Source organism: Biomphalaria glabrata, chromosome 17 (assembly GCF_947242115.1).
Source record: "Biomphalaria glabrata chromosome 17, xgBioGlab47.1, whole genome shotgun sequence".
In the NCBI taxonomy this organism is placed as follows: domain Eukaryota; kingdom Metazoa; phylum Mollusca; class Gastropoda; family Planorbidae; genus Biomphalaria; species Biomphalaria glabrata.
Genome location: NC_074727.1, coordinates 16497036 through 16522123, shown reverse-complemented (window position 1 = coordinate 16522123; position 25088 = coordinate 16497036). Strand labels below are relative to the sequence as shown.

At 31.6% G+C, this 25088-nt stretch overlaps 1 protein-coding gene across 3 annotated transcripts; it reads right to left on the bottom strand.

Annotated features, from left to right (window-relative positions):
• Nucleotides 1-977: 977 nt before the first annotated feature.
• LOC106053835 (lysine-specific histone demethylase 2-like) lies at nt 978-23333 on the bottom strand. Of its 3 annotated transcripts, none has more exons than XM_013209471.2 (20): nt 23265-23333; nt 20706-20828; nt 19954-20088; nt 19052-19141; nt 18149-18383; nt 17999-18037; nt 17196-17355; nt 15847-16031; nt 14910-15080; nt 12882-12956; nt 12172-12306; nt 11511-11682; nt 11010-11068; nt 7380-7595; nt 7096-7167; nt 6135-6251; nt 5282-5407; nt 4873-4995; nt 3918-4070; nt 978-2873 (listed from the first exon to the last, which is right to left on the bottom strand). In XM_013209471.2, the coding sequence occupies exons 2-20, from the start codon at nt 20756-20758 to the stop codon at nt 2784-2786; spliced, it is 2406 nt and encodes an 801-aa protein (XP_013064925.2). In that variant the 5' UTR covers nt 20759-20828; nt 23265-23333; the 3' UTR covers nt 978-2783. The 3 variants fall into 3 exon arrangements, with proteins under 3 accessions (XP_013064925.2, XP_013064927.2, XP_013064926.2); XM_013209473.2 differs by having other exon boundaries at nt 7380-7580; XM_013209472.2 differs by having other exon boundaries at nt 23227-23281.
• Between the last annotated feature and the right edge of the window lie 1755 nt (nt 23334-25088).

The following is a 25088-nucleotide window of genomic DNA, read 5'->3' as shown; positions in this document are numbered from 1 at the left end:
CTCGAATCAAGCAGAAACTTCACACAGTTATTCATTGACAAGACATGAATCGATTTTAAAAAAAGTAACCCATTAGACAATTAAATACTGGTAATTCATTATTTTGTTTAATAGTGACAAGGGAAACTAATACTTCAATATTCACAGATATGGCTCAATTTGTTGGGTTTAGTCCCCTTAAATAATTGTTAACGCTTGCACATTATTGGTAGATCTAGTCTTAAAGAAGCTTTTTTTTAAAAAAAATATATTTGTATTTAGTTTGCGTGTTACAAAACTTTATATAAACTGACTCCATCTGCCTGTGCGGAGTCTTTTACTCATTATTTCTTCCATTCTCGGATCATGTTGAAACTAGGCACAATTATTCTTTGTCGATGCCAACACATGAATCGATTTAAAAAAATTAACAAATTAGTTAATCAATTACTTTTAATAATTAACCTTTGTTTTATATAGAAAATGTAATAAGCTTTGGTAAGATAAGGATTGTGTAGAGAATTAGGTTGTTATGAAAAAAAGATTTAAACTAAAAATAGCCTATAAAACCTTCTATTATTATAAGTACATGGATAAATCAGTGGCTAGCATGTCGGCTCTTGACCTTGAGTTCAAACTCCAGCAACTTTTTATAAAACTGCTTTTGAAAAGGCAGCACAAAAACCTTCTCCCACAACCCTCCACACACACACACAAAAACTGATCAGTAAAACTGATTGAAACGTAGCACAATGAGCATGCCTTAAACATGAAAGTTGCACTAAACAAAAATTTCCAATCACAAACATTTTTTTTATTGTTGGTCTAGATCCACTCAAAACTAATTATGTGATTGATTCAAAATAATTGATGTAATTTCCCTCAATATAAGCTGTTTTTAAAAATTATTTTTACATTTTACTTATTTCTAATAATGTTTTATATCAAACACGACTATCAACTGTGTCTAGTATTTGGAATACATGTACAGCAGGCAGTTTGTATAATTATTTAAAGAGGATCTTTATTGCAACAACATCATAGTTAGAATTACAAAATATATTATAGTCCACGGTTGCACAAACTGAATCATATACATGATAAACATTTTGTAAACTATACTCATAAAAAACACAATCAACAAATTATTTATATAGTGACAAAATTAATGTGTTCAAAACTTTCAGCAGACATCTTACAAAACAAAAGATGCATATCTTTACAAGCATACCATAAAGTAAGAGAAGAATCTGTAAATGTTATCCAAAACTGCTTACTTGTATAAAATGAGTCTTTTTTCTGAGTCAAATATTGCATTTGAAATTGTTTAGCAATTATTAATTTTTTATTGTAATAGGGAATCAACACTAGACTGGTTGGCAAAGATGGTTGTGTAATGGGGCGGACACACCCAGCATCACACAAAAAATCTTCAGGAGGATGCTAAATAAATAGTGAAAGGCTTTGAACCTAATTTATGGGCAAGAGAAGTAGTCTACTTAGGACTAATAGATGTGCCAGTAAAATTACATGGGACTAACAGATGAGTTTTGAATATGCAAGTTCCATTTAAACAAAAGTATTGAACCTATACAATACTAGGAAACATGAGGAATAAATCCAAATGTGACTAATACATACAAAAAATAAAGTTATAGGGACTATGATAAGAGACAAGTCACCAATGCTGTTTACTTCAAGTGCTTTTGAACTTTAAAAAACAATGACCATGGAAAATAATTTGGCTGGAAGAACCTCACAAGGTAAACACTTAATCAAAACACAAATATAAACGAAAACAAAACAAGCAACAAAACCATTCATCCAAGGACATTTTTCCAATTTTAAACAATCAAAACAAAAATAACCCGTTTTATTTTCTTTCTATACAGTTTGCTGCCATTAGTTCATTTTTTTAAATATAGTTTGCACTTTGAAATCAATTTTATTAATGCAGTAACATACACAAATTATGTTTCTTTCTAAATAAAAACCTAAATAAGATTCATGACTCAAAACTTAGAAAAACACAAGTCACTAATTCTAAACCAATGTATGTATAATATACAAAAGATAAAGTAGTAAAAAAAACAATTCCACAACTTGACATATTAAGCTGTTGGTATCCAATCATTTGTATTTCTAAATTGTTTACAAGGCATTTAATTCCAGAGAAGAAAATTAAGATTGACAACTGACTTCCTCTTTCATTCCATGTTGACTAGTAGACTCAATGTGAATTTCTATGAAGGAATTTAACTTCAAACTAAAAAGGGATAATATCATCAGCACATTTTTATGATAGGGTAATCATGATCTCAACAATTCACTGAAAAAGGGCTATGCTTGGTGGGGGAATCCATGAAACCTCAAATTAACTGCACTCTTTCTGCCAGGTACACTGCATAAAGAGTGATTTTGCCTATGTAAGTTATACCAAAACTGCATCAGATATTTCTTTTCCCTTATGACAAAAATTTGGGTGACCAAATGCTACAAGAGCTATGTCTAGTTGTCCTTAACATACTGCTTAAGTTCAAGTGACCTCTACAGCTCTTGCTTTAAATAAGATTATGAAAAAAATTTGAATTGAGACAGAAATTCATTAATAATATATTGTTAAAAAAATAATGTTCTTACTATTAAGAGAATTGTTTCCCTTTCTTAAGAGCTAACTAAGAAAAGTATTACATTCCCTTGGAGTGCCCATTAGAAAGCACTGCTCATATCATCATACATAAAGAGTGGTGTTTTGATTTACAAAGAACATTTTAGCAAAACTTCCATGGATAAGGGGAGGAAGTTCAATTAAAGGACTGGATTATCTTCCTTGCTTCATGAACACCGCAGAGATATGCTCCAGAGACTGTTTGTGGAAACTGACGATTGGTGGCCTGCAAAAAAAAAAAAAAACACAACAAATCATTGTTGGAAAATGAGTGGTTAGTCTTTAGCAATACTTCTATGTAGTCATCAAATGCTGAAATGATGTAGTAGTAAACTTTCAGGTGCAGCCATCCAGAGATATTTAGCTTTCTTTTTTTTTTAGGTATGCAAGCTAATTTAACAAAGAAACATTCATAAACAAAAGTCATCCAAGTTTTCCAATTTGTTAGCATTTACTTGAAGATAAATGAAAGTGTTTCAAGGAAAAACAACAACAAAGAAATCAAAATCTTTCTTTTATATACAGTTGATAATTTTTTGGGTTAATAACAGGAAGATTGAGAGATGGACTAAAAAAATCTAATGAAACCTATGATCCTTTAGCCTAAAGCCCAGGAATGCATCCTGGAGAGGAATCCCCTGGGCACATTCATTGTTTCTCTAGAGAGAAAAAGTGGGAAAGTAGGAAGATTATTTTCTCATTTGTGACATTAAAAATAAATGGTAATGTCTTTGATTCAAAGATTAAGATTAAGGATGAGTGCAGGTTTCACATGACTAATCAAACCCAGTTGCAGCTTGCACATTTCTATATCTGATGCAGACAAAGCTTTTGGTCAGCGGGGTTTATTTAAGCTTTCTTTACATCTTCTGCGCCTGTCATCAACAGGGGTTTTTCATTCAATTTGAAGAGGATTATATTATTATGAATTATGTTGTCCTGAAGAGCATTTGTCAGAATGAAATATAAATGTATGAGCAATCATCATTACTAATTTTAGAAAGCTAAATATGTGAACTAAAGTTGTTTTGATCCTTTAGTAACACCAGTCCTGGATTGGGCACGAGACCCAACAGATAATTCGCATTGACTAAAAGCACTTTTAAGGTGACACTTAACTTTTTTTTGTTTCTTTGTAGTACCCCCCTTCTTTCCTTAAGTGGTCTGCAGAGTGCCACAAAGAAGTTCATAGCCTATATTGATAAGCACTATCTTAAAAGAAAAAAGATTCTGGTGAATGAACCTTAGAATGATGATGTCAACATATTACCTCTCCTGCAAAGTAAATTTTGTCCTCAACAGTCTCTGCCAGAGCGTGATAAGCCTCACCATCACAGCCCACTGGGATGTAACTGTAAGCCATGCTAATATCAGGGTCAGCAGCCCAGTGGGTCACTGTGCTCCAACAAGGTGTTGGAATTTCCTTTGAAAACAAAAATACAAAAAGAAATAGATTCTCTCTTTTAAAACATAAAGAAAGTTAACTTTTCAGATTCCCTTAGCCCAAACTACAAGATCTAGAAGCAAAGTCATGAAGGAATTGGCTGCTATTTAAGATCTAAGTTTAAATCTTGAGAAATTTAGGATGTCTAGCAGATCAAAGAGCTCTGTTAGAAAGTGACTTAAAAATAAAATATAAACTGTCAATGTGATGTTCATGTTTTCAATCCTCTTTAGATCCACAAACGGGTGGACCTTCATTCTCAAAGGAAAGCTTGCATGCCACAACTTTCATAAGTTTTGGATAAGTGATTGATTCAGAATGTGAGCTGAGGCTGTCAGCTAAACCAATCGATAATTGGGAAAAGGATTCATTTATATTGTAGAACATTTCCATTTATAACTATTACATTTGTAAATGTATTTTTCTAAAAATTACTATAAAATCTGTATCAATGGTTACAAAAAAATTAAAACAATGCTAATCTTAGCACTTCCTTTTAGCTGTATTAATTATTTTTCTATTATTTATTAACATAATATGACAACACACTTTCACTTTGCTGAGGTTATTCCTAAGCTTAGTAACTTGATTTTAGCTTTCTTATCTAGAGTATTAGGGTGATTAAACAATTTTTTTATGAAAACACAAAACATAATATTATATTTGACTTCAGTAGCATTTCTTAGGCTAACATCACATATAGGAGATTGACATTTATCTTAAGAAAAAAGTGAACATTTACACTTATTGATACCAAGCAAAGCAACTCTGGGATTGTTACCTTGTCTGGGAAAATGCTTCTTAAAATCTCTAGAAAGACATGAACTATCTCCTCGTCAGACTTGCCCTGCATCTGGGAAAGCCCATTGCCCACAAGGTAACTGGAAAGAACATGTTTACCTGACTGAAGACAAACATAAAAGGAATATTAAAAGATATGTGCAAGGCTGAAGTTTTTGTCAAGTTGAAAAAAAATTTTTTTTTTAGTTCCCATTAAAACTTAACAGTTTTAGTAATAACACAATGACTGTCTAACAAATAAAAAATAACTAACCATTATTTTATTTTTACATATTATCAGTGCTTTTTTAAATCCAAAATCTATGTAATTAACACAAACCATTTTACATTCATTATTAAGATGTATCAAAGAAAAAAACAAACAGAAACAAAGTTGCGTATATACTCACCTGTTTACAATGATATGAGTAAAAAACATTGAAAAGACCTCGATGAGATTCTGATTTAGGAATACAACCAAATACTGGCAGTTCTTCTTTCTTTGACCAAAAGTTGTGGTCAAACTGTAACATCACCTATAGGGAAAAAAAAGTCAGTTTTAGACACATGGTGGAAAGTGACATAAGGAATAACAACATAATTAAATTACAAATATGAGTTTGTACATGAAAGGGGAACTGTTTAGAGCACTAAGATCATGTGACAAGAAGCTGAGTAACAAGTAAGGGACTCTCATTTTAGTTGTGAAGGAAGAAAGTTTTATTTCAGTGTAGAGGATGGAGTATAAATTTGAATATAAAAGATGTTGAGTTAAGTTGTAGCACTAAAGATCATTTCATTTACTTGAATAATAGGAGAGACTAACAAAGATTCTAAGTTCTTCAAGAAAAAGAATGATTTTGTTACATTTTGGCACTTCTGATGAACAGGGCTCTCAAAGATTCTTCCTTCATAGAACAGTACCAGGAAAAAGAAGATGCAACAGACAGAAAAAGTGATGACCACATAAATGAATAGGCAGGCCTGTCATTGAAAGAAATTCAATCCAAGGCAAAAAAAAAGAGGCTAATGGAAAAAGGTCAAAATCTTGTGTGGTGCCCTAATGGTTCAAGAAATCTTGTGTGTTGCCCTGCCCTAATGGTTCAAGAGATATTGTGTGGTGCCCTAATGGTTCAACAGGTCTTGTATGGTGCCCTAATGGTTCAAAAGATAGTGTGTGGTGCCCTAATGGTTCAACAGACAAAGAAGAAGGAAGATGATGAATATATTATTGTTTTATGTATTTTTTTATAATGACTTCACCTTCTCCACCAATCCAGCACCAAGAGAACAGATGGCTTTAAGTTTTGAGGGAGGTAACTGTGGTTTGAAATTAACTGTCCCTGCCTTCAGTACAGCCAGAGGAAGTGTGACCAGCACCTGCCAAATAAAAAAAGGCAAAAAAAGAAATAGTATTGACAAAAAAAAAGCTATACCAGTATTAATTGAAAAACCCAGAATTGAGCTTCATAATTTGTTTCTAAATTGAAACATTAACATAATATGTACAATTTAATAATAATTCTTTTTACTTTTTTTTGAGGTGGTAAAAACAAGCAAAAATTTATTTTTTAAATTCTGAGCCAAAAAAAAAGTATAATAAAATGATTAGAAAATATATGCATTTAATCATTATTTATATGAGAAATTGACTTTATAATTAATGCCTTCCCAGTTTAATACAGATTGAGTATGCCAGCAATAAAAATTTAAGGGGCTAACAATATCAATAGCTAGATCAATTATTTTTCAACCTGGAATGTATGCGCCTAGATAAAAAAAAATATATTTCAAAAGTGAATTTGAAGTTAAAAAAACGAAACACTACTATTTAGAATAAAGTTGTTTTAATGAAACTAACATGAAAAACATTTACAAGCAGAGCTTCAAATAAAATCATAAATAATTAAATGAAGAAAACTAAATTTTGCAAACAAATACAATCCATCTTTTACCAGTTAATTTCAGTTTCAATTGCAGCATTCCACTGATTACATTTCATGGTGTACAGCACCAAGATACAGTTATACATTGACAAAACTATCAAATCTACAAGACAAATTTTTGAAAGGATTCATATGATTTTAGAGCTGACTTTTTAAAAACTTTAATATTTACATTCTACTAAAATTCAGAGTCGATATATTAATATTTTTTTTACTTTCCAAAAAGTCTGTTACAAAATTATGATTCAGAAATGGTTTATGTCCCTTTAGTTATTTACCTTATCTGCCTGAAATGTTCCACTGTTTGACTTAACAACTATTTTCTGCCCACTGTAATCTATATCTGTAACCTGAAAAGTATTTAAAAATAGCTGATCAATAGAATACACACAAAAATTATCAAAGAATGACATACAAATAATTTTTTTTAAATCCTAATGTGGGAAAGAAAATAAAATCCTCAATATAAAAACAATAAAATCTTCAAAGTTCAATTTGAAAAAAAAAGTAAACACAAGAAGGGTGTTAGATAGATCCTCACATGATGAATCAATGCCTTTACCTTTGTATTTAGTCTAATATCAAGACCTTCACCAAGCTTAGTCAATACTGAGCCAAAACCTTGAGTCAACTTCATATGGGGTCCACCAAATTGCGGTAATAATTCATTCTGGTCCCAGTGGAGGGCAGATACCTTATCAAGAGATGTCCCACAAGCATACTCCAGGCTGCTGTGGTGGAAATCTATCAAGCGCTCTTCTTCCTGTAAAAACACGCCCTTTTTCATATGGGTCGAGATGAAAAAATGTATAAATAAAGCAAAGCAAGCAACAACAACAAATTTAAAAATAAAAGTTGCACTAGCAAAAGAACAATAGGTAAAGCAAAACAAAGCATTGGTATGAGATTATACTGTATTTATATTAGTACATGAACTGTACAGTACTAGCTCTGCATTTCACACTTAAGTTTTTTTTTTTTACATCAGGATGTTTCAAGTATTTTAGAATGGCAGAGATTTTGAGCTGAATCAAAGTGGTCCTTTAAACAGATTTTTTTATACTACAAAATATCAAAATAGTATGTGATGAGGCCCTAAAAACAAAAAGATTTTAATGTTAATAAAAAAAAAGAATAAGTTTTAAAATGATTTCTCAAATAGGTAAAGCAACAAAACATGATCTTCGGAAAGGTGAAAAATGTAAATTCCATGCCACATGACATTTTAATAGATCATTTCATTTGTTTCAAAATGATGACATTTGAACACAACATGAATTTTTTTTTCAGAATGATATGACATTTGAACAGAGCATGACCATTGTTTCAGAATGATATGACATTGAATAGAGCATGGCCATTGTTTCAGAATGATGACATTTGAATAGAGCATGGCCATTGTTTCAGAATGATATGCATTTGAATAGATCATGGCCATTGTTTCAGAATGATATGCCATTTGAATAGATCATGGCCATTGTTTCAGAATGATATAACATTTGAATAGATCATGGCAATTGTTTCAGGATATGCCATTTGAATACAGCATGGCCATTGTTTCAGAATGATATGACATTTGAATAGATCATGGCCATTGTTTCAGAATGACATTTGAATAGATCACGGCAGTTGTTTCAGAATGATACGACATTTGAATAGATTGTGGCAGTTGTTACAGAAGAGAAAGATATGAAATTTGAATAGATCATGGCAATTAGTTCAGAATGAAATAGGAACCAGCTAGAATTCTTTAGTAATTTTAAAAACTTTATAACAAATATATGTGTTTAATAAATCCTTTGTGACATATAAATAAAACTTTATAGGATATTAGTGAAAATACTACACATTCAATGTTTATCACAAACAGCTGGGCAATTATAATTTGTCCTAGTAAATTTGTGCACAATTGTACATCAGATATATGCTAGATATATTTCTTTATATATTAAGTTTTCAAGGACAATGTCTTATGAATAGGTTAGGGGTGGGGAAGATAAACTATGTTTCTAATTCATTCATAGATATTTTTGTTTTTATTGTGATTTTGCAAAATGCATTATATCTCAATTTTTTTTTTATTAAACATTTAAATAATTTCATTTTTGACTAAAGAAACTTAAAAAAAAAAAAAGAAAAAAAATCAAAGAAACACAATTTTAGAATGATACCAGCACAGCACCAAACTCAAAGCAAAACATAGACAACAAAGCGAAGGAAACAACATGCATAAAAAGAGCCCCCAGTCTTTAAAAAAAGCATATTTAATGTACCAGCTTTTGTGTATGAAAATATGCAGATCACATGTGAAATACTGCACTCATCCTTAATCTTCAAAATCAGAGACAACGCCATTATTATTATTGTGTATGAGCTGAGTAGCCACTACCTGCATTACAAGCAACTAGAAACAAATGTATTATTTAAATGCACTAGATAATAATGCTCTTAAAAACAGAAAAGCACAATGACCTATTGTGACATAAAGTTGTTTAGTTTTTAAGACACAATGTGGTCAAAAAAATGTAAGCATTCAATAAGAAAAAAAAAGTTGATCCCTTTAACCTAGTTCAATGAGATGTTAACCTATGGCCTGTGTTTTAGTGAAGATAGTGATGTATCCTGTGTCAGTATATAAGATAATGGTGTACACTGTGTCACTATTTAAGATAATGATGTACCCTGTGTCAGTAAATAAGATAATGGTGTACACTGTGTCAGTAAATAAGATAATGGTGTACACTGTGTCACTATTTAAGATAATGATGTACCCTGTGTCAGTAAATAAGATAATGGTGTACACTGTGTCACTATTTAAGATAATGATGTACCCTGTGTCAGTAAATAAGATAATGGTGTACCCTGTGTCACTATTTAAGATAATGATGTATCCTGTGTCAGTATATAATATAGTGATGTATCCTGTGTCAGTTTATAAGATAGTGATGTATCCTGTATCAGTATATAAGATAGTGATGTATCCTGTGTCAGTATATAAGATAGTGATGTATCCTGTGTCAGTATATAAGATAGTGATGTATCCTGTGTCAGTATATAATATAGTGATGTATCCTGTGTCACTATTTAAGATAATGATGTACCCTGTGTCAGTATATAATATAGTGATGTATCCTGTGTCACTATTTAAGATAATGATGTACCCTGTGTCAGTATATAATATAGTGATGTATCCTGTGTCACTATTTAAGATAATGATGTACCCTGTGTCAGTATATAATATAGTGATGTATCCTGTGTCACTATTTAAGATAGTGATGTATCCTGTGTCAGTATATAATATAGTGATGTATCCTGTGTCAGTATATAAGATAATGATGTACCCTGTGTCAGTAAATAAGATAATGATGTACCCTGTGTCAGTAAATAAGATAATGATGTACCCTGTGTCAGTAAATAAGATAATGATGTATCCTGTGTCACTATTTAAGATAATGATGTAATCTGTGTCAGTATATAATATAGTGATGTATCCTGTGTCAGTAAATAAGATAATGAAGTACCCTGTGTCAGTAAATAAGATAATGATGCATCCTGTGTCAGAATCTTCAAACTTATTTTTTATTTTATTTACTAATAGTAATTTTTTTGTCTGTATGACTCTAATTGACCTCTGTTGTGAATGACTCCTCAATGTTTTGATTTGTGTAATTTGTATAGAGAGGGCTAGTAGACCCATAACCTGTAACAGGAGGCCATGTTGTTAACTTAATATATTGTTTGCCTAATGTCGGATGTTAATTTTGTTGTTGATAACCATTGTCATCTATCCACTTTTAAAGGGGCCATGGGTGTTAACTGTGACTTTTGAGAAGATAAAGCAATTTTGTATGACCCAAGAATTGAATGCTGATAGGTGACTCTTGAGTTACTTCTCCACAGACAAGATTTTGTTTGTAACCATTGAGTAAAGCTGGAGTCCTTTTCAGCTGTAGCTTATGTAGTCAAGTATATTTTTTGGAATATTTTTAATTATTGGTGATTGTGCTTTACCATACTAATTTTTTTTATATCCTATATTAACACTTTATGTTATCTTCATGGTAACACCATAGGGAGTCATTTATTATTACAATAATTAGTTTCTATGTTCCTGATACCCTGATAATTAGATTTAGTTATGTCATTCCTGATTAATTACTTTAAAAGGGCCTACTCAAATGTTGATACTCACCACTGAGAAATAGCCTTGAGTTTCATGAACAAATTCCTCATGCAACTCTTTAAACTTGTCTAGAAACATATATAAAAAAAGCATTATTTGTTGTTGAAATCAATCTTGTTAAATGTAGGGATTTTTAAAAACAGGAGACAAATAGCAGACAAATTAAAAAAGTATGCCATTAAGTTAGTATATTATGTTGATACAATGCAGACATTCTAGTTATGTAACACTATTACAATGCTAGTAAGATCACCAAGAGAACGTGTGATAACCAATAGAACTTAAGCCCCACAAACTATATTGGTCATTGCTGTTTCTAGTGAGTCAACTAAAGAAGGCTAATAAATGAATCAAATACAAATTCTTCTTAGAAATTCTTTTGTTATTTTATTTTGTCCTTTATTATAATAGAATTGTATTATTAAGAAAATACCAGCAAATTATTGCACAAAAATTAAAGATGTCTCTAGCTTATTAAATACAAACAAGTAAAAATCTCATCAAGCTTACAGAGCAATGGAACGTCAGCCACTTCTTTTTTACTTTTCCTCCACTCAGACACAATGTCTAGTATTGCATTGTAGTGAAACTCAATTCTACGGTCTAGCCGATCATCTACTAAAGCCCCAGAGTCTGTGATCAGCTGGCATATGTCTGTCTGTTCTTCTAATTCAATACCAATCTAGAAAAAAAAATTAACCACAAATTCAAAAACTCAAGACAAAGCACATCACATCTCGCCTACTTTTTATGGTTTAAAATTCACTAGTTTGGTTAATTGTACACTTTTACTGTGCAGGTTTTCATATTAGAGTTCAATCTTTCAGAAAAATGTGTCAGAATTAATTTATTATGGATATTTATTTGTATACAAAAAAAGTTTGTAAGTGTAAAATTGATAGCTTCATAGAAGTTTTGTTGTTGTTGTTTCTCTATGGGGTTTAAATATAATTGATCTCTTATTTTCAAATGGTATCTTTGACACTGATATATTGATAATTTGAACTTGAGTAACTTGAGAAGAAAAGGTTTAATCCAAGAAAGAAGAAGAGATGAGAGTTCACTAACAGGGTTAGAGCATATGGGAACAAAATTTATTTTAAGTCAAGTTTTAGTGGACTTTTTTTTGTATGGATTTAAAATGAATTTCTCATTTACATTGGTAACATACCTGAAATGCCATAATAGCCATAGGGTTGTTATAGCAACCATTCAACATCTGCCCACCAGTGGGCAGCACCATGCCATCCTGAATGATGTCATTGACTCTGCCACCAAGTCTGTCCTTGGATTCAAGCACTATCACCTGGAGAAAGAATTAAATTAAAGTAAAACAAAAGAAAAAGACAGCTCTATTTCTATCAAAACTGTGGTTCAGACTCTATGTTGGCCACACAATAAATTAGATTCAATAAAGTCTGGGTGTGTTATCATTGTGCATATATAATTATGTGTAAGTTGTCCTTATTTAGACTCATTTCCCTTGGCAAGGGAGTTAATATTGTAGTGAGTCTGTCTGTTACTTCTGTTAACTTGTGTTATGTGATACATGTTAATATAAGTCATTCATAAATCAATAATGTATCATTTAGCTTATTATAACTAAAGGATGGACAAAAATTATTACTAAACAGAACTGAGGTAGAAAACAACAGAATTAGACATGGAAATGTTGGGTTGTTGCTTTTTAAATTTTTTTTGTTTTGGTAAAGATTGAATATATTTTTTCTTACTGAGTCAGTATTATGAATAAAGTGAAATACTTGGCAGAGGAAGGAGATAAAAGCAAGTTAAAAATGTGCTTCACAAAAGTTAAAATAACTAAAAATAAAATTGGACCAAACTAATATTAGCCAAATCTACTTTAAGTGATATATTTACTTCAAATCCATGAGAGTTGAGTTGATAGGCAGCTGCTAGACCACTGGCACCAGCACCAATTACAACAACAGAGTTCTATGGACAAAGGCAAGAAGTCACACAAACAATTCTACTATGGAATTAATGTCTTCTCATAAAGGAATCACATTGAAACATTAAAAAAAAATTACTTGTAATCAATATAAAACTAAAAAAAATATCTAATACACTTTGAAGACTTGATCTAAGCTCATGTTATTTTCAAAAGATCACTCTCTAAACTTACATGTTAAGTTCAAGTTTGTAAAACACAAACAAAGCAGTTGTAATAGAAAATGACCCCTGCCTCCCCTCCAACCTCCCTAACAAAAAATACTTTGAGTACAAATTTAAGGTAATGCTGTTGGAAATAATTTGTAGTAATTATAAATAATATAATGGATTACAGGTATTAGTCTATCATTCACTATTCCATTAGTACGTGTATATGAATATCAATGTCTTCATGTCAACACTTAGTAAGTTTTTTTCTAAAAGCCTATTTTTTTAAAAGTTCATTTTTTTAAATTAAAAACATTTTACTTAAAGCTATCACTAATGATAATAAAGATACTTATCCTAGAACAAAATCTGCTCTACTGAACTAAAAAATACTAACCCTAACCAGGTATTATAAAGTTCCAATGTTATGCTATTATAAAATTTGAATGTTAAAGTTTTAATAAGTTACTGCTATTATTCAGTTTAAATGTGTCACCACTTTTAGGCAGTTTACGGCCTTACTGCTATTATAAATTTAGAATTTTTTACTGCTATTTCAAAGTTTGGGGCTGCGTTTGCTGAGTGGTTAAGCACTTGGCTTTCATACATGGGGTCCTAGGTTCAAATCTTGGAGAAGACTAGAATTCTGAATATAAATATTTCTTAGGTGCCCCAGAGTCCATCCAACTCTATGTACCTGACTTAAGTTGGGAAAGTAAAGATGACATGACACCCTACTCATTAATGGTTAACCAAAGAAACAAATGACCTTAACATCATCTGCCCTATAGATCACAAGGACTAAAAGGGGAACTTGTTTTTTTACCTATTTTAATGTTTCACTGCTATTATAAAGTACGAATGTCTCGCAGCTATTAGAAAGTTTGTATGTTTTACAATTATCTTAAAGTTTCAATGTTTCATTGCAATTATAAAGTTTTAATGTTTTATTGCTACCAATCAGTTCAAATGTTTCACTGATATTATAGAGTTTTAATGTTTTACTGCTATTATAAAGTTTGAATGATTCATCCCTATTAAAAAGTTTGGATGTTTCACCACTATTTAAAGTTTGAATGTTTTTCTAGCATAAGTCTAGAATTAGATGAAGTTCTACGTGTAAATTCTAGAAATAGAGCTAGTTTAAGATAGATATCTAAATTTGGTTTAAATTTTTTTTAAAGAAAAGAATGTTCCATAGTCTTCAAGAATAATATGCCGGCAGATTACTTTGTTTGATTACGGTTGTTATGTTTACGTTTTTGACAAAAAGGGAAAGTATGGGAATTAGCGCATTCCCCATAATTAAAAAAAAGTAGCTTTCTATCTTTTGTTTGAATTCGACTTAATAAATTTTAGTTGTTCAAAAGCAGACAAGGCTTTTTAATATTTTTTTTTAGTAATGCATCCTAAACTTTAATGGTTATGAAGAATTTATAGTATATAAAAAAAAATATTAAAAAGACAATATTTTGTGCCCACTAAATGACAAAATGAAAAATATTGTAGATCAATAAATAAGCTAAATTGTTACATATAGTGAAAAGTAAAGTGCCTCATTCTTTTTAAATTCAAAATGTTGTTAAGTGTGTTTTATTGTATACATTAGTCCCTGAGAATAACATTGTTGCACCTACTAATCATTTTTTAAATCTTTCCCAACCACAAGTTAATCATTTCATCACACAGAGTCCCAGAACTCACCCAAATGATTACAAATCAAACAGAATAAATAAGATTTCACAGAAGGAAATAAAGTTTTTCATTCAACACAACAGCAAATGTTACCTGAGAATTTGTGTTATATACAAGTGTGGGTGAAGGTTTCACCAATCCCTGATTAATGAAGTTATTACACGTTAGGAATGATAAGATCTGTGGCAGGAGTTCTATACAGGTGACCCGAATCAGACCTCTACAGATAAGTTGGCTCATGCATCTTTCTTTTGTTACCCATTCCTACACGCACAAAAAAAACAACACCAAAATATATCTATATTATAAAAACATTTCCAGTTTTGATATTTGCATAAAACCAAGTGGAAAATGTTAACAAATGTGGTACGGTCACAAATGACATATTTAAGAGAATAATAACACTGTAACCAAACACAGCTAACAATGGCGAGGCTGATAAATATATCAGATCTGCATTTGGAATTTTATGGGCATTTATGGCCTATTAAAAAAAAAGTTTTGTTAAAAATGTGTACTCACTGCATAAAATATAGGCCTAGAACCTGAACATTAAGGAAGAGTGCATGGCCTTACAGACCCAGCTGTGTTCTACATATTTCACCCCATAAATAAAATGTTCTGATGTTCACGAGTTTGCTTTATTTAAAAAAATTTTTTTTAGGTCCTTGACCTAATGGAAAGCTACATCTATTTTTAGAAATTAATAGTCCATTTTCCATTTGCACAGTTAAGATGGACATAAAGATCAAATGTGCAGCTTCAAAATAAAGAGCAGATTTCTTGCTAATCATATTTTTTGAATGATTGTGGTTAATTAGACATTGTAAATTACAGCAAAAACAATGCGGCTATTGCATACAAACTTACAAACTAGTTTAATACACAACAGAGAAATTTTTTAAAGTTTCATCTGTATAAAGATGCATTAGAATTTTGAACAGCCCCCTAAAGCTCAATATAAATAGGTTTCACAGTAAGGATTGGCTTAATTTTTAAAAACATGTTTCAATATATATTCAATACTCACTTTAGGATTTAACGCCCAGATCACTAATACAAGATTTCTGATGGCAAGGTAAACATAGGGGCACTCCTGTGCCATGAGAGGGAACTCTTCAATCTCTGATTCTAGCATCATATCAGGAGTGACAACAAAGGCTTGCAAAGGCTGGTCTCCCTTTGGGAAAGGAGCAATGTAAGGACACAATTTCTCTGTTGGAAAAAAATGAAAGCATCAGACCTGAGTTGTTTTATCCAAACTTTAAATTAAAGAAAGCATTGATTTTGTACCAAATAACTTGAGGCAAATCCCTGTGCTTATTCTGTGTAATGTAAACATGCAGGCAACATAAACTAGTGTTTTAGGTGAGAATTAAGAGGCAACATTACTTACTAATTCTATGCTTTGTAAATCTAAATTATTTAGCCAATATGGGCTATAAAACTTTACACTTATACTACATGTTCAATAATGTTTATAGACTTATGATTAGTGTGTGTGTATGTGTTAGAATAATGTTTATGACATCAGGGAAAGGTTTAATCTTTCACCTTCCAGTGTTGACATGTAATTCATAGCTTAGTTTTAATTAACTTATCATCATGTCTAAATATTCACGTTTCATAAATTATTCAACTGTAAATGCAGTGTCTTGAATACTCTTACTGCTTCTAATAGCAAAGAAAACTGTCTCCTGATTCTTTTATCTACACCATACCCAAGAGTGTTTCAACAACCACAGTTAACATTGCTGACAATTAAATGCTATATTTCGTACATTTCAAGGAAGATGCAGTATAGCTTGAGGTCAATAAAGTAAATGCAATACTATAACAAAGAAAGATCCCCAAATCATTCTTATAGTTAGACTATAACTAAAATCTAGATAGTTACAACATTGCTATTGATGACCTAAACAGTTTAACTTTGAGGTGAGTCAGTCCCAAAAGTCCATTATGCAGTTCCACCTTGTCCGATACAATAACAGGCCTCCTACAGATTTTGGTACATAGAGGAATAAGTGGCCATGGGACAACACCTTGATATTTTGTGTGACCTAAACCAAAAATGGGCTCAACAATCAAGGAACCTTCAGAAAGAAGCACCAGCAGCAAAGAGTTTCTGCTTCAATCTTACTATTGTGAGAAATGTCTCTCAATGACCTAATGTTTCACAAGGCTCTAGCTATAAGATGATTTCTTATAAGGTCCATATGGCGCTTTTGAATCATCTTGGATATGGGCAAGTGAAGCAAAGCACTCAAAGCACTGTATTCATTAAAACCTGCCTCAGGAATATATAAATATTCTTATGATCTGCAAATAGTTATGAGCACTAGCAAAGACTCAAAAAAAAGTTTCCAAATGTCAACTTACCCTTCTCAGATTTTGTCAACTCCACTACTGCTTCTGTAGGACTAATTCCTACTCCATCTGGGTAATAGGCACTTAGGAAAGGGGCAGCTGGGGATTTCTTGAAAAAAGCTGTGCATTTGTTATGTATAAGCCAGAGTGGACTATGCACATAGTGAACTCTCTGAAAAATAAATTTATATATAAATATATTTATAATGCAAATTAAATTTTAGAATCATTATATTAACTGTTAGATTATGACTAAGGAGACCAACAATACCTAATGGAAGTTTTTTTAGAAGTTGGAATATAACTAACAAGTTAAGATTTTTTTAGTGTCATAAGTGCAATATAGAAAGTAAAAAAGTAAAGTACCACGTTAAGACAATGCGATATATAGGGCAGATGATATTAAGATCATCTGTTTCTATTGACAATAGTTAATGAGGGTGTCATGAGGCCAGCACAACAACCAACTGCATTTACTTTCCTCAACTTATGTCAGGTATCCATTAAAGTTGGGTGGACTCAGGGGGTGTTTTAAAAATCCTGAAATTAAAAATTCCAGTCGTCACAGATTCAAATCTAAGACCCCTCTAATAAGAGGCCAAGTGCTAACCCCCCCCCACCCCACCCCCCAGCCACCATGCCCCATAAACAGTATAAACTATGTTTATGTTGGAGTTTACAATTTTATACAATACAAATATTTTTATGCATTTGAGTCAATGAAATTTCTTACCAAGCAGTCTTACAGAAAATATCTGTCCTTAAAGCTTCAAAAAGCTAAACATAAATTAGATTTAATTGTTTTTAAGAATTACCTCATCTTGTGGAATACTGCAATCAGTAAACTTCATTTTCTATTGAAAAAAATAAAAAGTACATAATTTATATAAATATATTCTGCCTTTAAAAAATTAAACTATAAAAACAAATCATAGTTCTTAAAAATGTATAAAATGGCAACCAACCTTCGAGGGGTTTAATTTAGTGGTAGTCATGCCACACTGAAATGTAGCAATAAATTCTTCAGTTAGATCTGAATCCTTTGTGAGTTGCCGCCATTTCCCACAACCAGAAGCTCGACACTGCACCCAGTAAGGAAGAACTTGGTCAATCATCATTGATGTAACAGAAGCTTCAGTTCTAGCCTTGGCTGCCCACAATCTCTTCCATTTGTCATATTCAGCATAGCCTGCTTTGTGACTGAAATAGACATTGAAAGTGGCCAAGCAAATATGTGAATCACATTGAAGGGTGAATTTTAATAATATAAGGATTCTCTGACAATTCTTAAATTGACAAAACTCTGAGCTTGATTGTTATTTTTGTGTAGAGCAGATCCATGCTCATTAAGTATGCTTTTCAGGATTAACATGTGAGGGTACATAGTTAAAGGTTTCAGTGATTCAATAAATGCTTAGCAAACAGAAAGCTCAAGTTAAAATCTTAAAAGGAAATCCCTAGTCTCCATTACAATTCAAACTCAAGCAACCCCCTTCCATAACTCAGCCAGGTAGCTTATGTTATTATGACTGAACCACAAAGGTCAACTACAAGTTTGTGAGTAACACAATTTTCCTACGCTTTTTTTTTTTTGTTTAGTCATGTAATAGGGTTTTTTTTTTATATAATAAAAAAACATGGGGCAATATTAATTTTAAAGTGATGTGGAGATTTACTAGATATGTCCACTAGAATTTCACTAAAACAGAAATGGCAAAGAGTGAAAAGAGTATTCCACAATAAACATGTTGCCACGTGGTACAGACCTGTGACAGGGCAACGGGCTATAGGTCTAAACTGCCCACAGGTTGTGACGTTGGAGGTCAGTGTTCAGACCTTCTATAAAGATTGGTCTCGATTTGACTCACCTTCTGTAGAAAAACTCAAAACATTCATTACAGTAGTGTTCCCCTGGTGTTATATGGTACCATCTAGAAGTCCAGTTAGATCCTGCACATCTAAAATTAAACAATACATTAAATGTAAAATTGTTTTCACAGAGATATTTTAGACTTTAACAAATTAAATTGCATTTAAAGTCAATCTATGATGGAATGTGGTAGCAGAAAGGTATGGTAATTATCTGCCAAACTGAGGGAGAGTAAAGTGTTAAAATCCCTTAGGAGAAAGACATTGAGGTCAAAAATGGAATTGTTATTTTTAGTTTTTCCTTCAACATATCTGGATGAAACTGGATTTAGTGCTGTAACAAACATAATAAAAAAAAAAAAAAAAAGAAATAGACTGGATGTTGTCATAAGAGGAAACCTTTGACTTGCTTTCACTAATTTAAAGCCTGACATTTCCAATATTGTTAAACTGCATGAGGCACAAGGTTTCCATTAGTTAAAGTTCAATTTTTTAAATGAATTGTATGATTTTTTATTCATATTTAATATGAAACTAAATGTAAAATTAAAATGTAAAAAAAAGTAATGTTAAATAAATTGACAAGGGAAAAATAAATGATCTAAAACAAATGTCAAAGACAATTATGTAAATTTTTTTGCCCTATTTCTGTAAGCTATTTTACATATATTTTTTTTTACTTTTTGATGCAAAACCCTGATTGAAATCTTGTTTACAAATATTTTTATTTGAATGTTAGAGTATGGAATTTGACATATTTTAGAGAGTAGTTAATTTATCTGCTACATCAGCTTTACTTAAGCTCTTTAGATTTTTCAGGTTTCATGGAAAACTGTAAACACAATGTTGCACAGCTTAGTAGTTGGAATTAGATTCAGTATAACCCTTAAAAGCACTTTACCTTTCAGATACTCTAGCAAAACAAATGGGACGAGTTGCCAGGCAACCTGATCGTCCACATTCCTTTTTTGGGCCACCTGAATTTTTGTCATCGTCTTGAATGTATTTTGTGTTTGGTTTTATTTGACGCCCTGACCTAAAAAAAATACTTTTTTTAATAATAAATATATATTAATATATTTAGATTTATTAAAATTCTATACCAAAAATTTGTTTAAGCTTTTCCAGCGGATAAAAAGCTTCACGTCTACTCAAAAGAATCCAAACTTCTAAATAATATCTTTAAATTAACAAGCTAGAGATAGTAAAAGAGATTCAAAAAGCAAATTTACTAGAACTAGAAGTTAGAGGAGCTATTCCTAAGTAAAAAAAATATGGCTACAATGAAAGGTTTTAAAAAAAAAGGTTTCTCTTTATGACCTAAAGGCTTACAAGGCAAGTGAAGTACAGTTAACCATTTTCTGAAGACCTTGTGTATTATGTAGCTAGTTTTACCCCAATGAAAGTCAGTGAACAAGAATAAGAGTAGAAATCTCAGAATTTTCAACAGAAGTTTAAAACAAGACCACTAGATTAGAGGATAAATGTGTAATCATTTTATTTTAAGGTACAAGGTTACTAAAAAGCGGTCAACTTTACATCCGGGCCACTATAATAAACGCCACAATTTTAACAATTTTATATATATTATATCTTTTAAATGAAGACAAATAATAAGATATTAATATTTAAAATTATTTATTTTTAACTTACCTTTTCATTGAAACATGGATTTCACTAACTTTGCTTCCCATACAGCCTTTCATACAAGACTACAGTAAAGGAAAAGTTCTTTCTAAAGTGAATGCAGGAGCTGGTTTGCAAGATCTTAATATGCTGAAGATAAATTATTAGCAAAATGTATGTACAGTGATAGCCATTTTAAAATGTATTTAACATTTTAAGAAAAGTTGAATTCATTGCCCTTAGTAAAAATATCTGCCAATTATGCAAATTTTACTAACGAAGTGTGCATATCTGCAAGATATTTTTACCAAGCGCAATAAATTATTATAAGGAAAATGCGCATTACAATTTTTACTATAAGGGACAAAAATTGAAGTTTTTGGATATATCTTTCCTACCATTGCTAGAGCACCATGTAAAAATATCAGTACATTTCTCCCAACCTTTCTTTGAATCATTGAAACACTTGAATGTTTCTTCTCCAGTAGTAGATCTATGTCCATTTAAACATGCCCACATGAATAGATCTTCTCCAAAATACTTTTATCTTATAAGTATAAGTTTATCCATTTGCAATGCATATTTACTTCAAAGTTCAAGATGAATTAATTATTTTGTTCTATGCTAGTAGGAAGATCTTTATTGTGTCATGATATAGTTGTATTGCATCTAATTTTTTAGCAGCCTGCTCATTAATAACATATTATTCAATATAACACCATGTCAATGTCTTTAGCACAAAGTTTCTCTCAAACTGTATCTGTATTAGCTTCATCATTATATAATTCATGTGATAAGAAGCATTTAGAATTTTAAATCTACTTAGGACTTAGGCTTAGGTATTAATTGACACAAAGTCCAAGGCCTAGTAGTTCATGGAACACCTAGATCTAGAAATCTATAGCCTATAATTAGTATAATTTTAATAATTCATGCTTCAGGCAACACTGACTAGAATAGAAAACAGTTTTAAATTAGCTTTGCTAAGCACTGAGAATGACTGAGTCCGATGTATTGTAGGGCAATTTGTAGGGTATTGGCTTTGTACTAAATTGTAGGCCCATGTTGAAAATTTAAATTGCACTTCAATATATACATTTCTACATCTCTATCTGAGTATCTCTATAAACTATAATCACTATACTCCTCTATAGCCTATAGTATATAAGTATAGGCTATTTATATAGTATATAGATTATAGTCTATTATTATAAATATAATTATACTAATTATAGTCTCAGAGTCAGTGACTCACTGACTGGCATCTAAAGTGACTAAAGAAATTTTATAGAAAACGAAAAGTCTTAAAGGGAAACTCCGAAGGTTTTTCAAATTTGAGTTATTGACATATAAATTCTGCATGAAAAGTTGTAATAGTAAACATTTTACCATTTTGTATTTAAATGCTTAGAAACATTTATATTTAATAAATTAGTAAATTCTTGACATCTAAAAAAAAACGGATTCTTTGAGATTTTGTTTTAAGCTAGTTCATACGTCACTTCCCTCAACAATACTGAAAGAGAAACTACATTTAACCAAATGTATCGCTTCATTCTTACAGTAGCTGTTAGGCTTAGTGACGGCCTAGTCCAGATCTATGATACAGTTATATATATATATATACTTGTATAAATAGATCTAAAAGCATTGGATAACCAACTCGAGAAAAAAAGTAACATTTTCATCTAAGCCTTTTCCTGTCCCAAGAAGTAAATAAATCGTGTGTCTGACTGATTCGAACAAACTGGTCAGTGTAAGGCTAGTCAAGACTATGTGTAGTCGGTCATGACAAGACAACCAAGCGATAGTGTTTGTTGTGTGTTGAGTGGTCTGGCGAGAAAATACACAGTGCAGTGGTTAGTCAAGTATGTAAATCATATAAATCTACTTTTAATACGCATTGTTTTCTTTGCATACAAGATCCTAGATCTAACAGCATATACGAAGATATATTTCTTTTACAAGGATGTAAGCTTTGCTGAATGGTCTCCCATTATAAGTCAATAGATTAAATTAAACGTATTTGTGATGTCACATAGAAACCTGGTGAAAGTCTGGCTGTTTTGGATGCGCAGGAAAATAACGTTGGAAAAGCATCATTTACTAAGTTATTATTGCAAATTTTAAAAAAAGAATAATAATAATTCAATAATATATACATTATCTGTAAATCAAAACATATATATATTATATAAAAAATTGTCCATTGGAGTTTCACTTTAAAAATAAATAAAAGTCTAAACTCTGACTACTCTGAGTCTAAACTAAATACTAAGACTAAGAACTAAGAGTAAGACTAAAGTTCACTAAAGTAAGTCTAAGACTAAAGTCTAAGTCTAAGTCTAAGTAGTAAGTACTAAGTTAGTTAAGTAAGTAAAAAAAAGTTTATAATTTTTAATGAACTATTTACTATTAACTATTAGATCTACAAAAGATCTATATTATTGTAACCTTTGATATCGAACTCTAAACATGCTAGATATTTAGATTTATATATATTAATTTATGTACACTATACAGTAAACTGAACACTAGAAAAACTCACATTTATTCTATTTTAATTTTTTATAATTGTTGTCCTACCTTGAGTTCTTTGATACGGAGGTAAAAAAAAGATGGAAAACTATTTTGTCTATCCATATGTAATCTTCTATTAGATACCGCGTAATAGTTCTTTACACCCCCTCTATCTGCCTATCCCTAATATATCTTTCTTTGCATTTTACAAACTCTTCCAATCTGTCTCTCACTCCCTCTCTCTCTTAAGAAAGAATTACAGGATTAAAGATTCATAAATTATAATTTTATTTAAACCGCAGAATGAACGTCAAAATGTACCGCCTTCAGTTTTGTAGTTAGGTATTAGAAATCTGAGGCATTTTTGTGTTTGTTTAATGGTGTAGGCCAGAGGTCGGCAACCTGCGGCTCTATGGATGTTAAGCTGCGGCTCTTTAGTTCCATGTGCAAATATTATTTATTTTATTGAAAAAAAAACTTTAAAAAATTGTTCTGATTCGATTCTATCTCTCATCCACTTGTACTCGCTTTTCAGCACACCCCTCTCCATGTCTTGAATTGTAATATATTTGCAGGTGAAAGATATTCAATTTTCTTCTGCCTTATCACTTGATATAGATGAGTCTTACGACATAAACGACACGACACAAGTTGACCTTTTTGTCAGGTATATGTGTTCCCATGTTCCAAAAGAAGAACTTCTAGGATTGGTACCGCTCTCGTGACAAACTAATGCTAAGGTCGTGCGAACATACACTGAAGACAATAAAATCGATATAATTAAATCGTTTCAATAGCAACTAGTGGAGCCAGAAGTATGACAGGAAAATAAAAAGGGGAAACTACGCAAAATTAAACCAAATTATTACGTTTCACTGCATAATACACCAAGAAGCGATTTGTGTCCAAGCATTTCTGGACGAAATAGTTGAGGTCATGAATTTGTTAATCAAGATTTTTAACAGCATCTTGTTTTTAGCACTCTACCATCGTCAGTTTAAAGAATTCTTAACGAAATGTTCGAAAGAAAAAAAAATCTTGTGACTCTTTAGAAACGTTAAAATTTTGTTAATTGTAATTTTTGATTCTTCCGACTCAAAAGGTTGCCGACCCCTGGTGTAGGACAATATCCATTAGAAATGTCTCATTTGAATAATAAAAAAAGGTCAATCCTTGATACACATCTGTGTGTGTGGTTACAAGTTAGACATTTGTAACACTAGACGCTACAGCATATTGGTTTTTCTTCCGTTTCCACCCAGCCCCAATCCTTTATGCTTGCCTGGAGTTACTAGAAACCTTCATGCCCATAGAAGGACACATAGGAGAACAAAGTCTTACAAAAATAGGACAAATTCCTCTAGAGCACTAGCGGATCCAGAACTTTGGAGTGGGGGGGGCGATTTTTTTCCAAACCCTAACCCTAACGCCCAGTAAACCCTAACCCTATGCATAAACGTGCGTACAGCTCGCGAGCGCGCACACACACACACAAACATATATATATATATATATATATATATATATATATATATATATATATATATATATATCATTTCTCAACCTTCGGCGAAAACAAAACAACTGGGGCAGCGCTATAAGGTTCTCTTCTGGGGTTCGGGGCGAAGCCCCGACAACAAAAGCGTTTTCTTGCTTTTTTCACTGTAGAAACGTATTCTCCTGACATCTGCAGCTCATTATTCATCAATGGAGTTCGGGGCGAAGCCCCGAGGCCAAAAGCATGTTCAAGCATTCTTCATTGCAGAAACGCATTCTCCTGACATCTACAGCTCATTATTCATCAATGGAGTTCGGGGCGAAGCCCCGACGCCAAAAGCATTTTCTTGCATTCTTCATTGCAGAAACGCATTCTCCTGACAAGTACAGCTC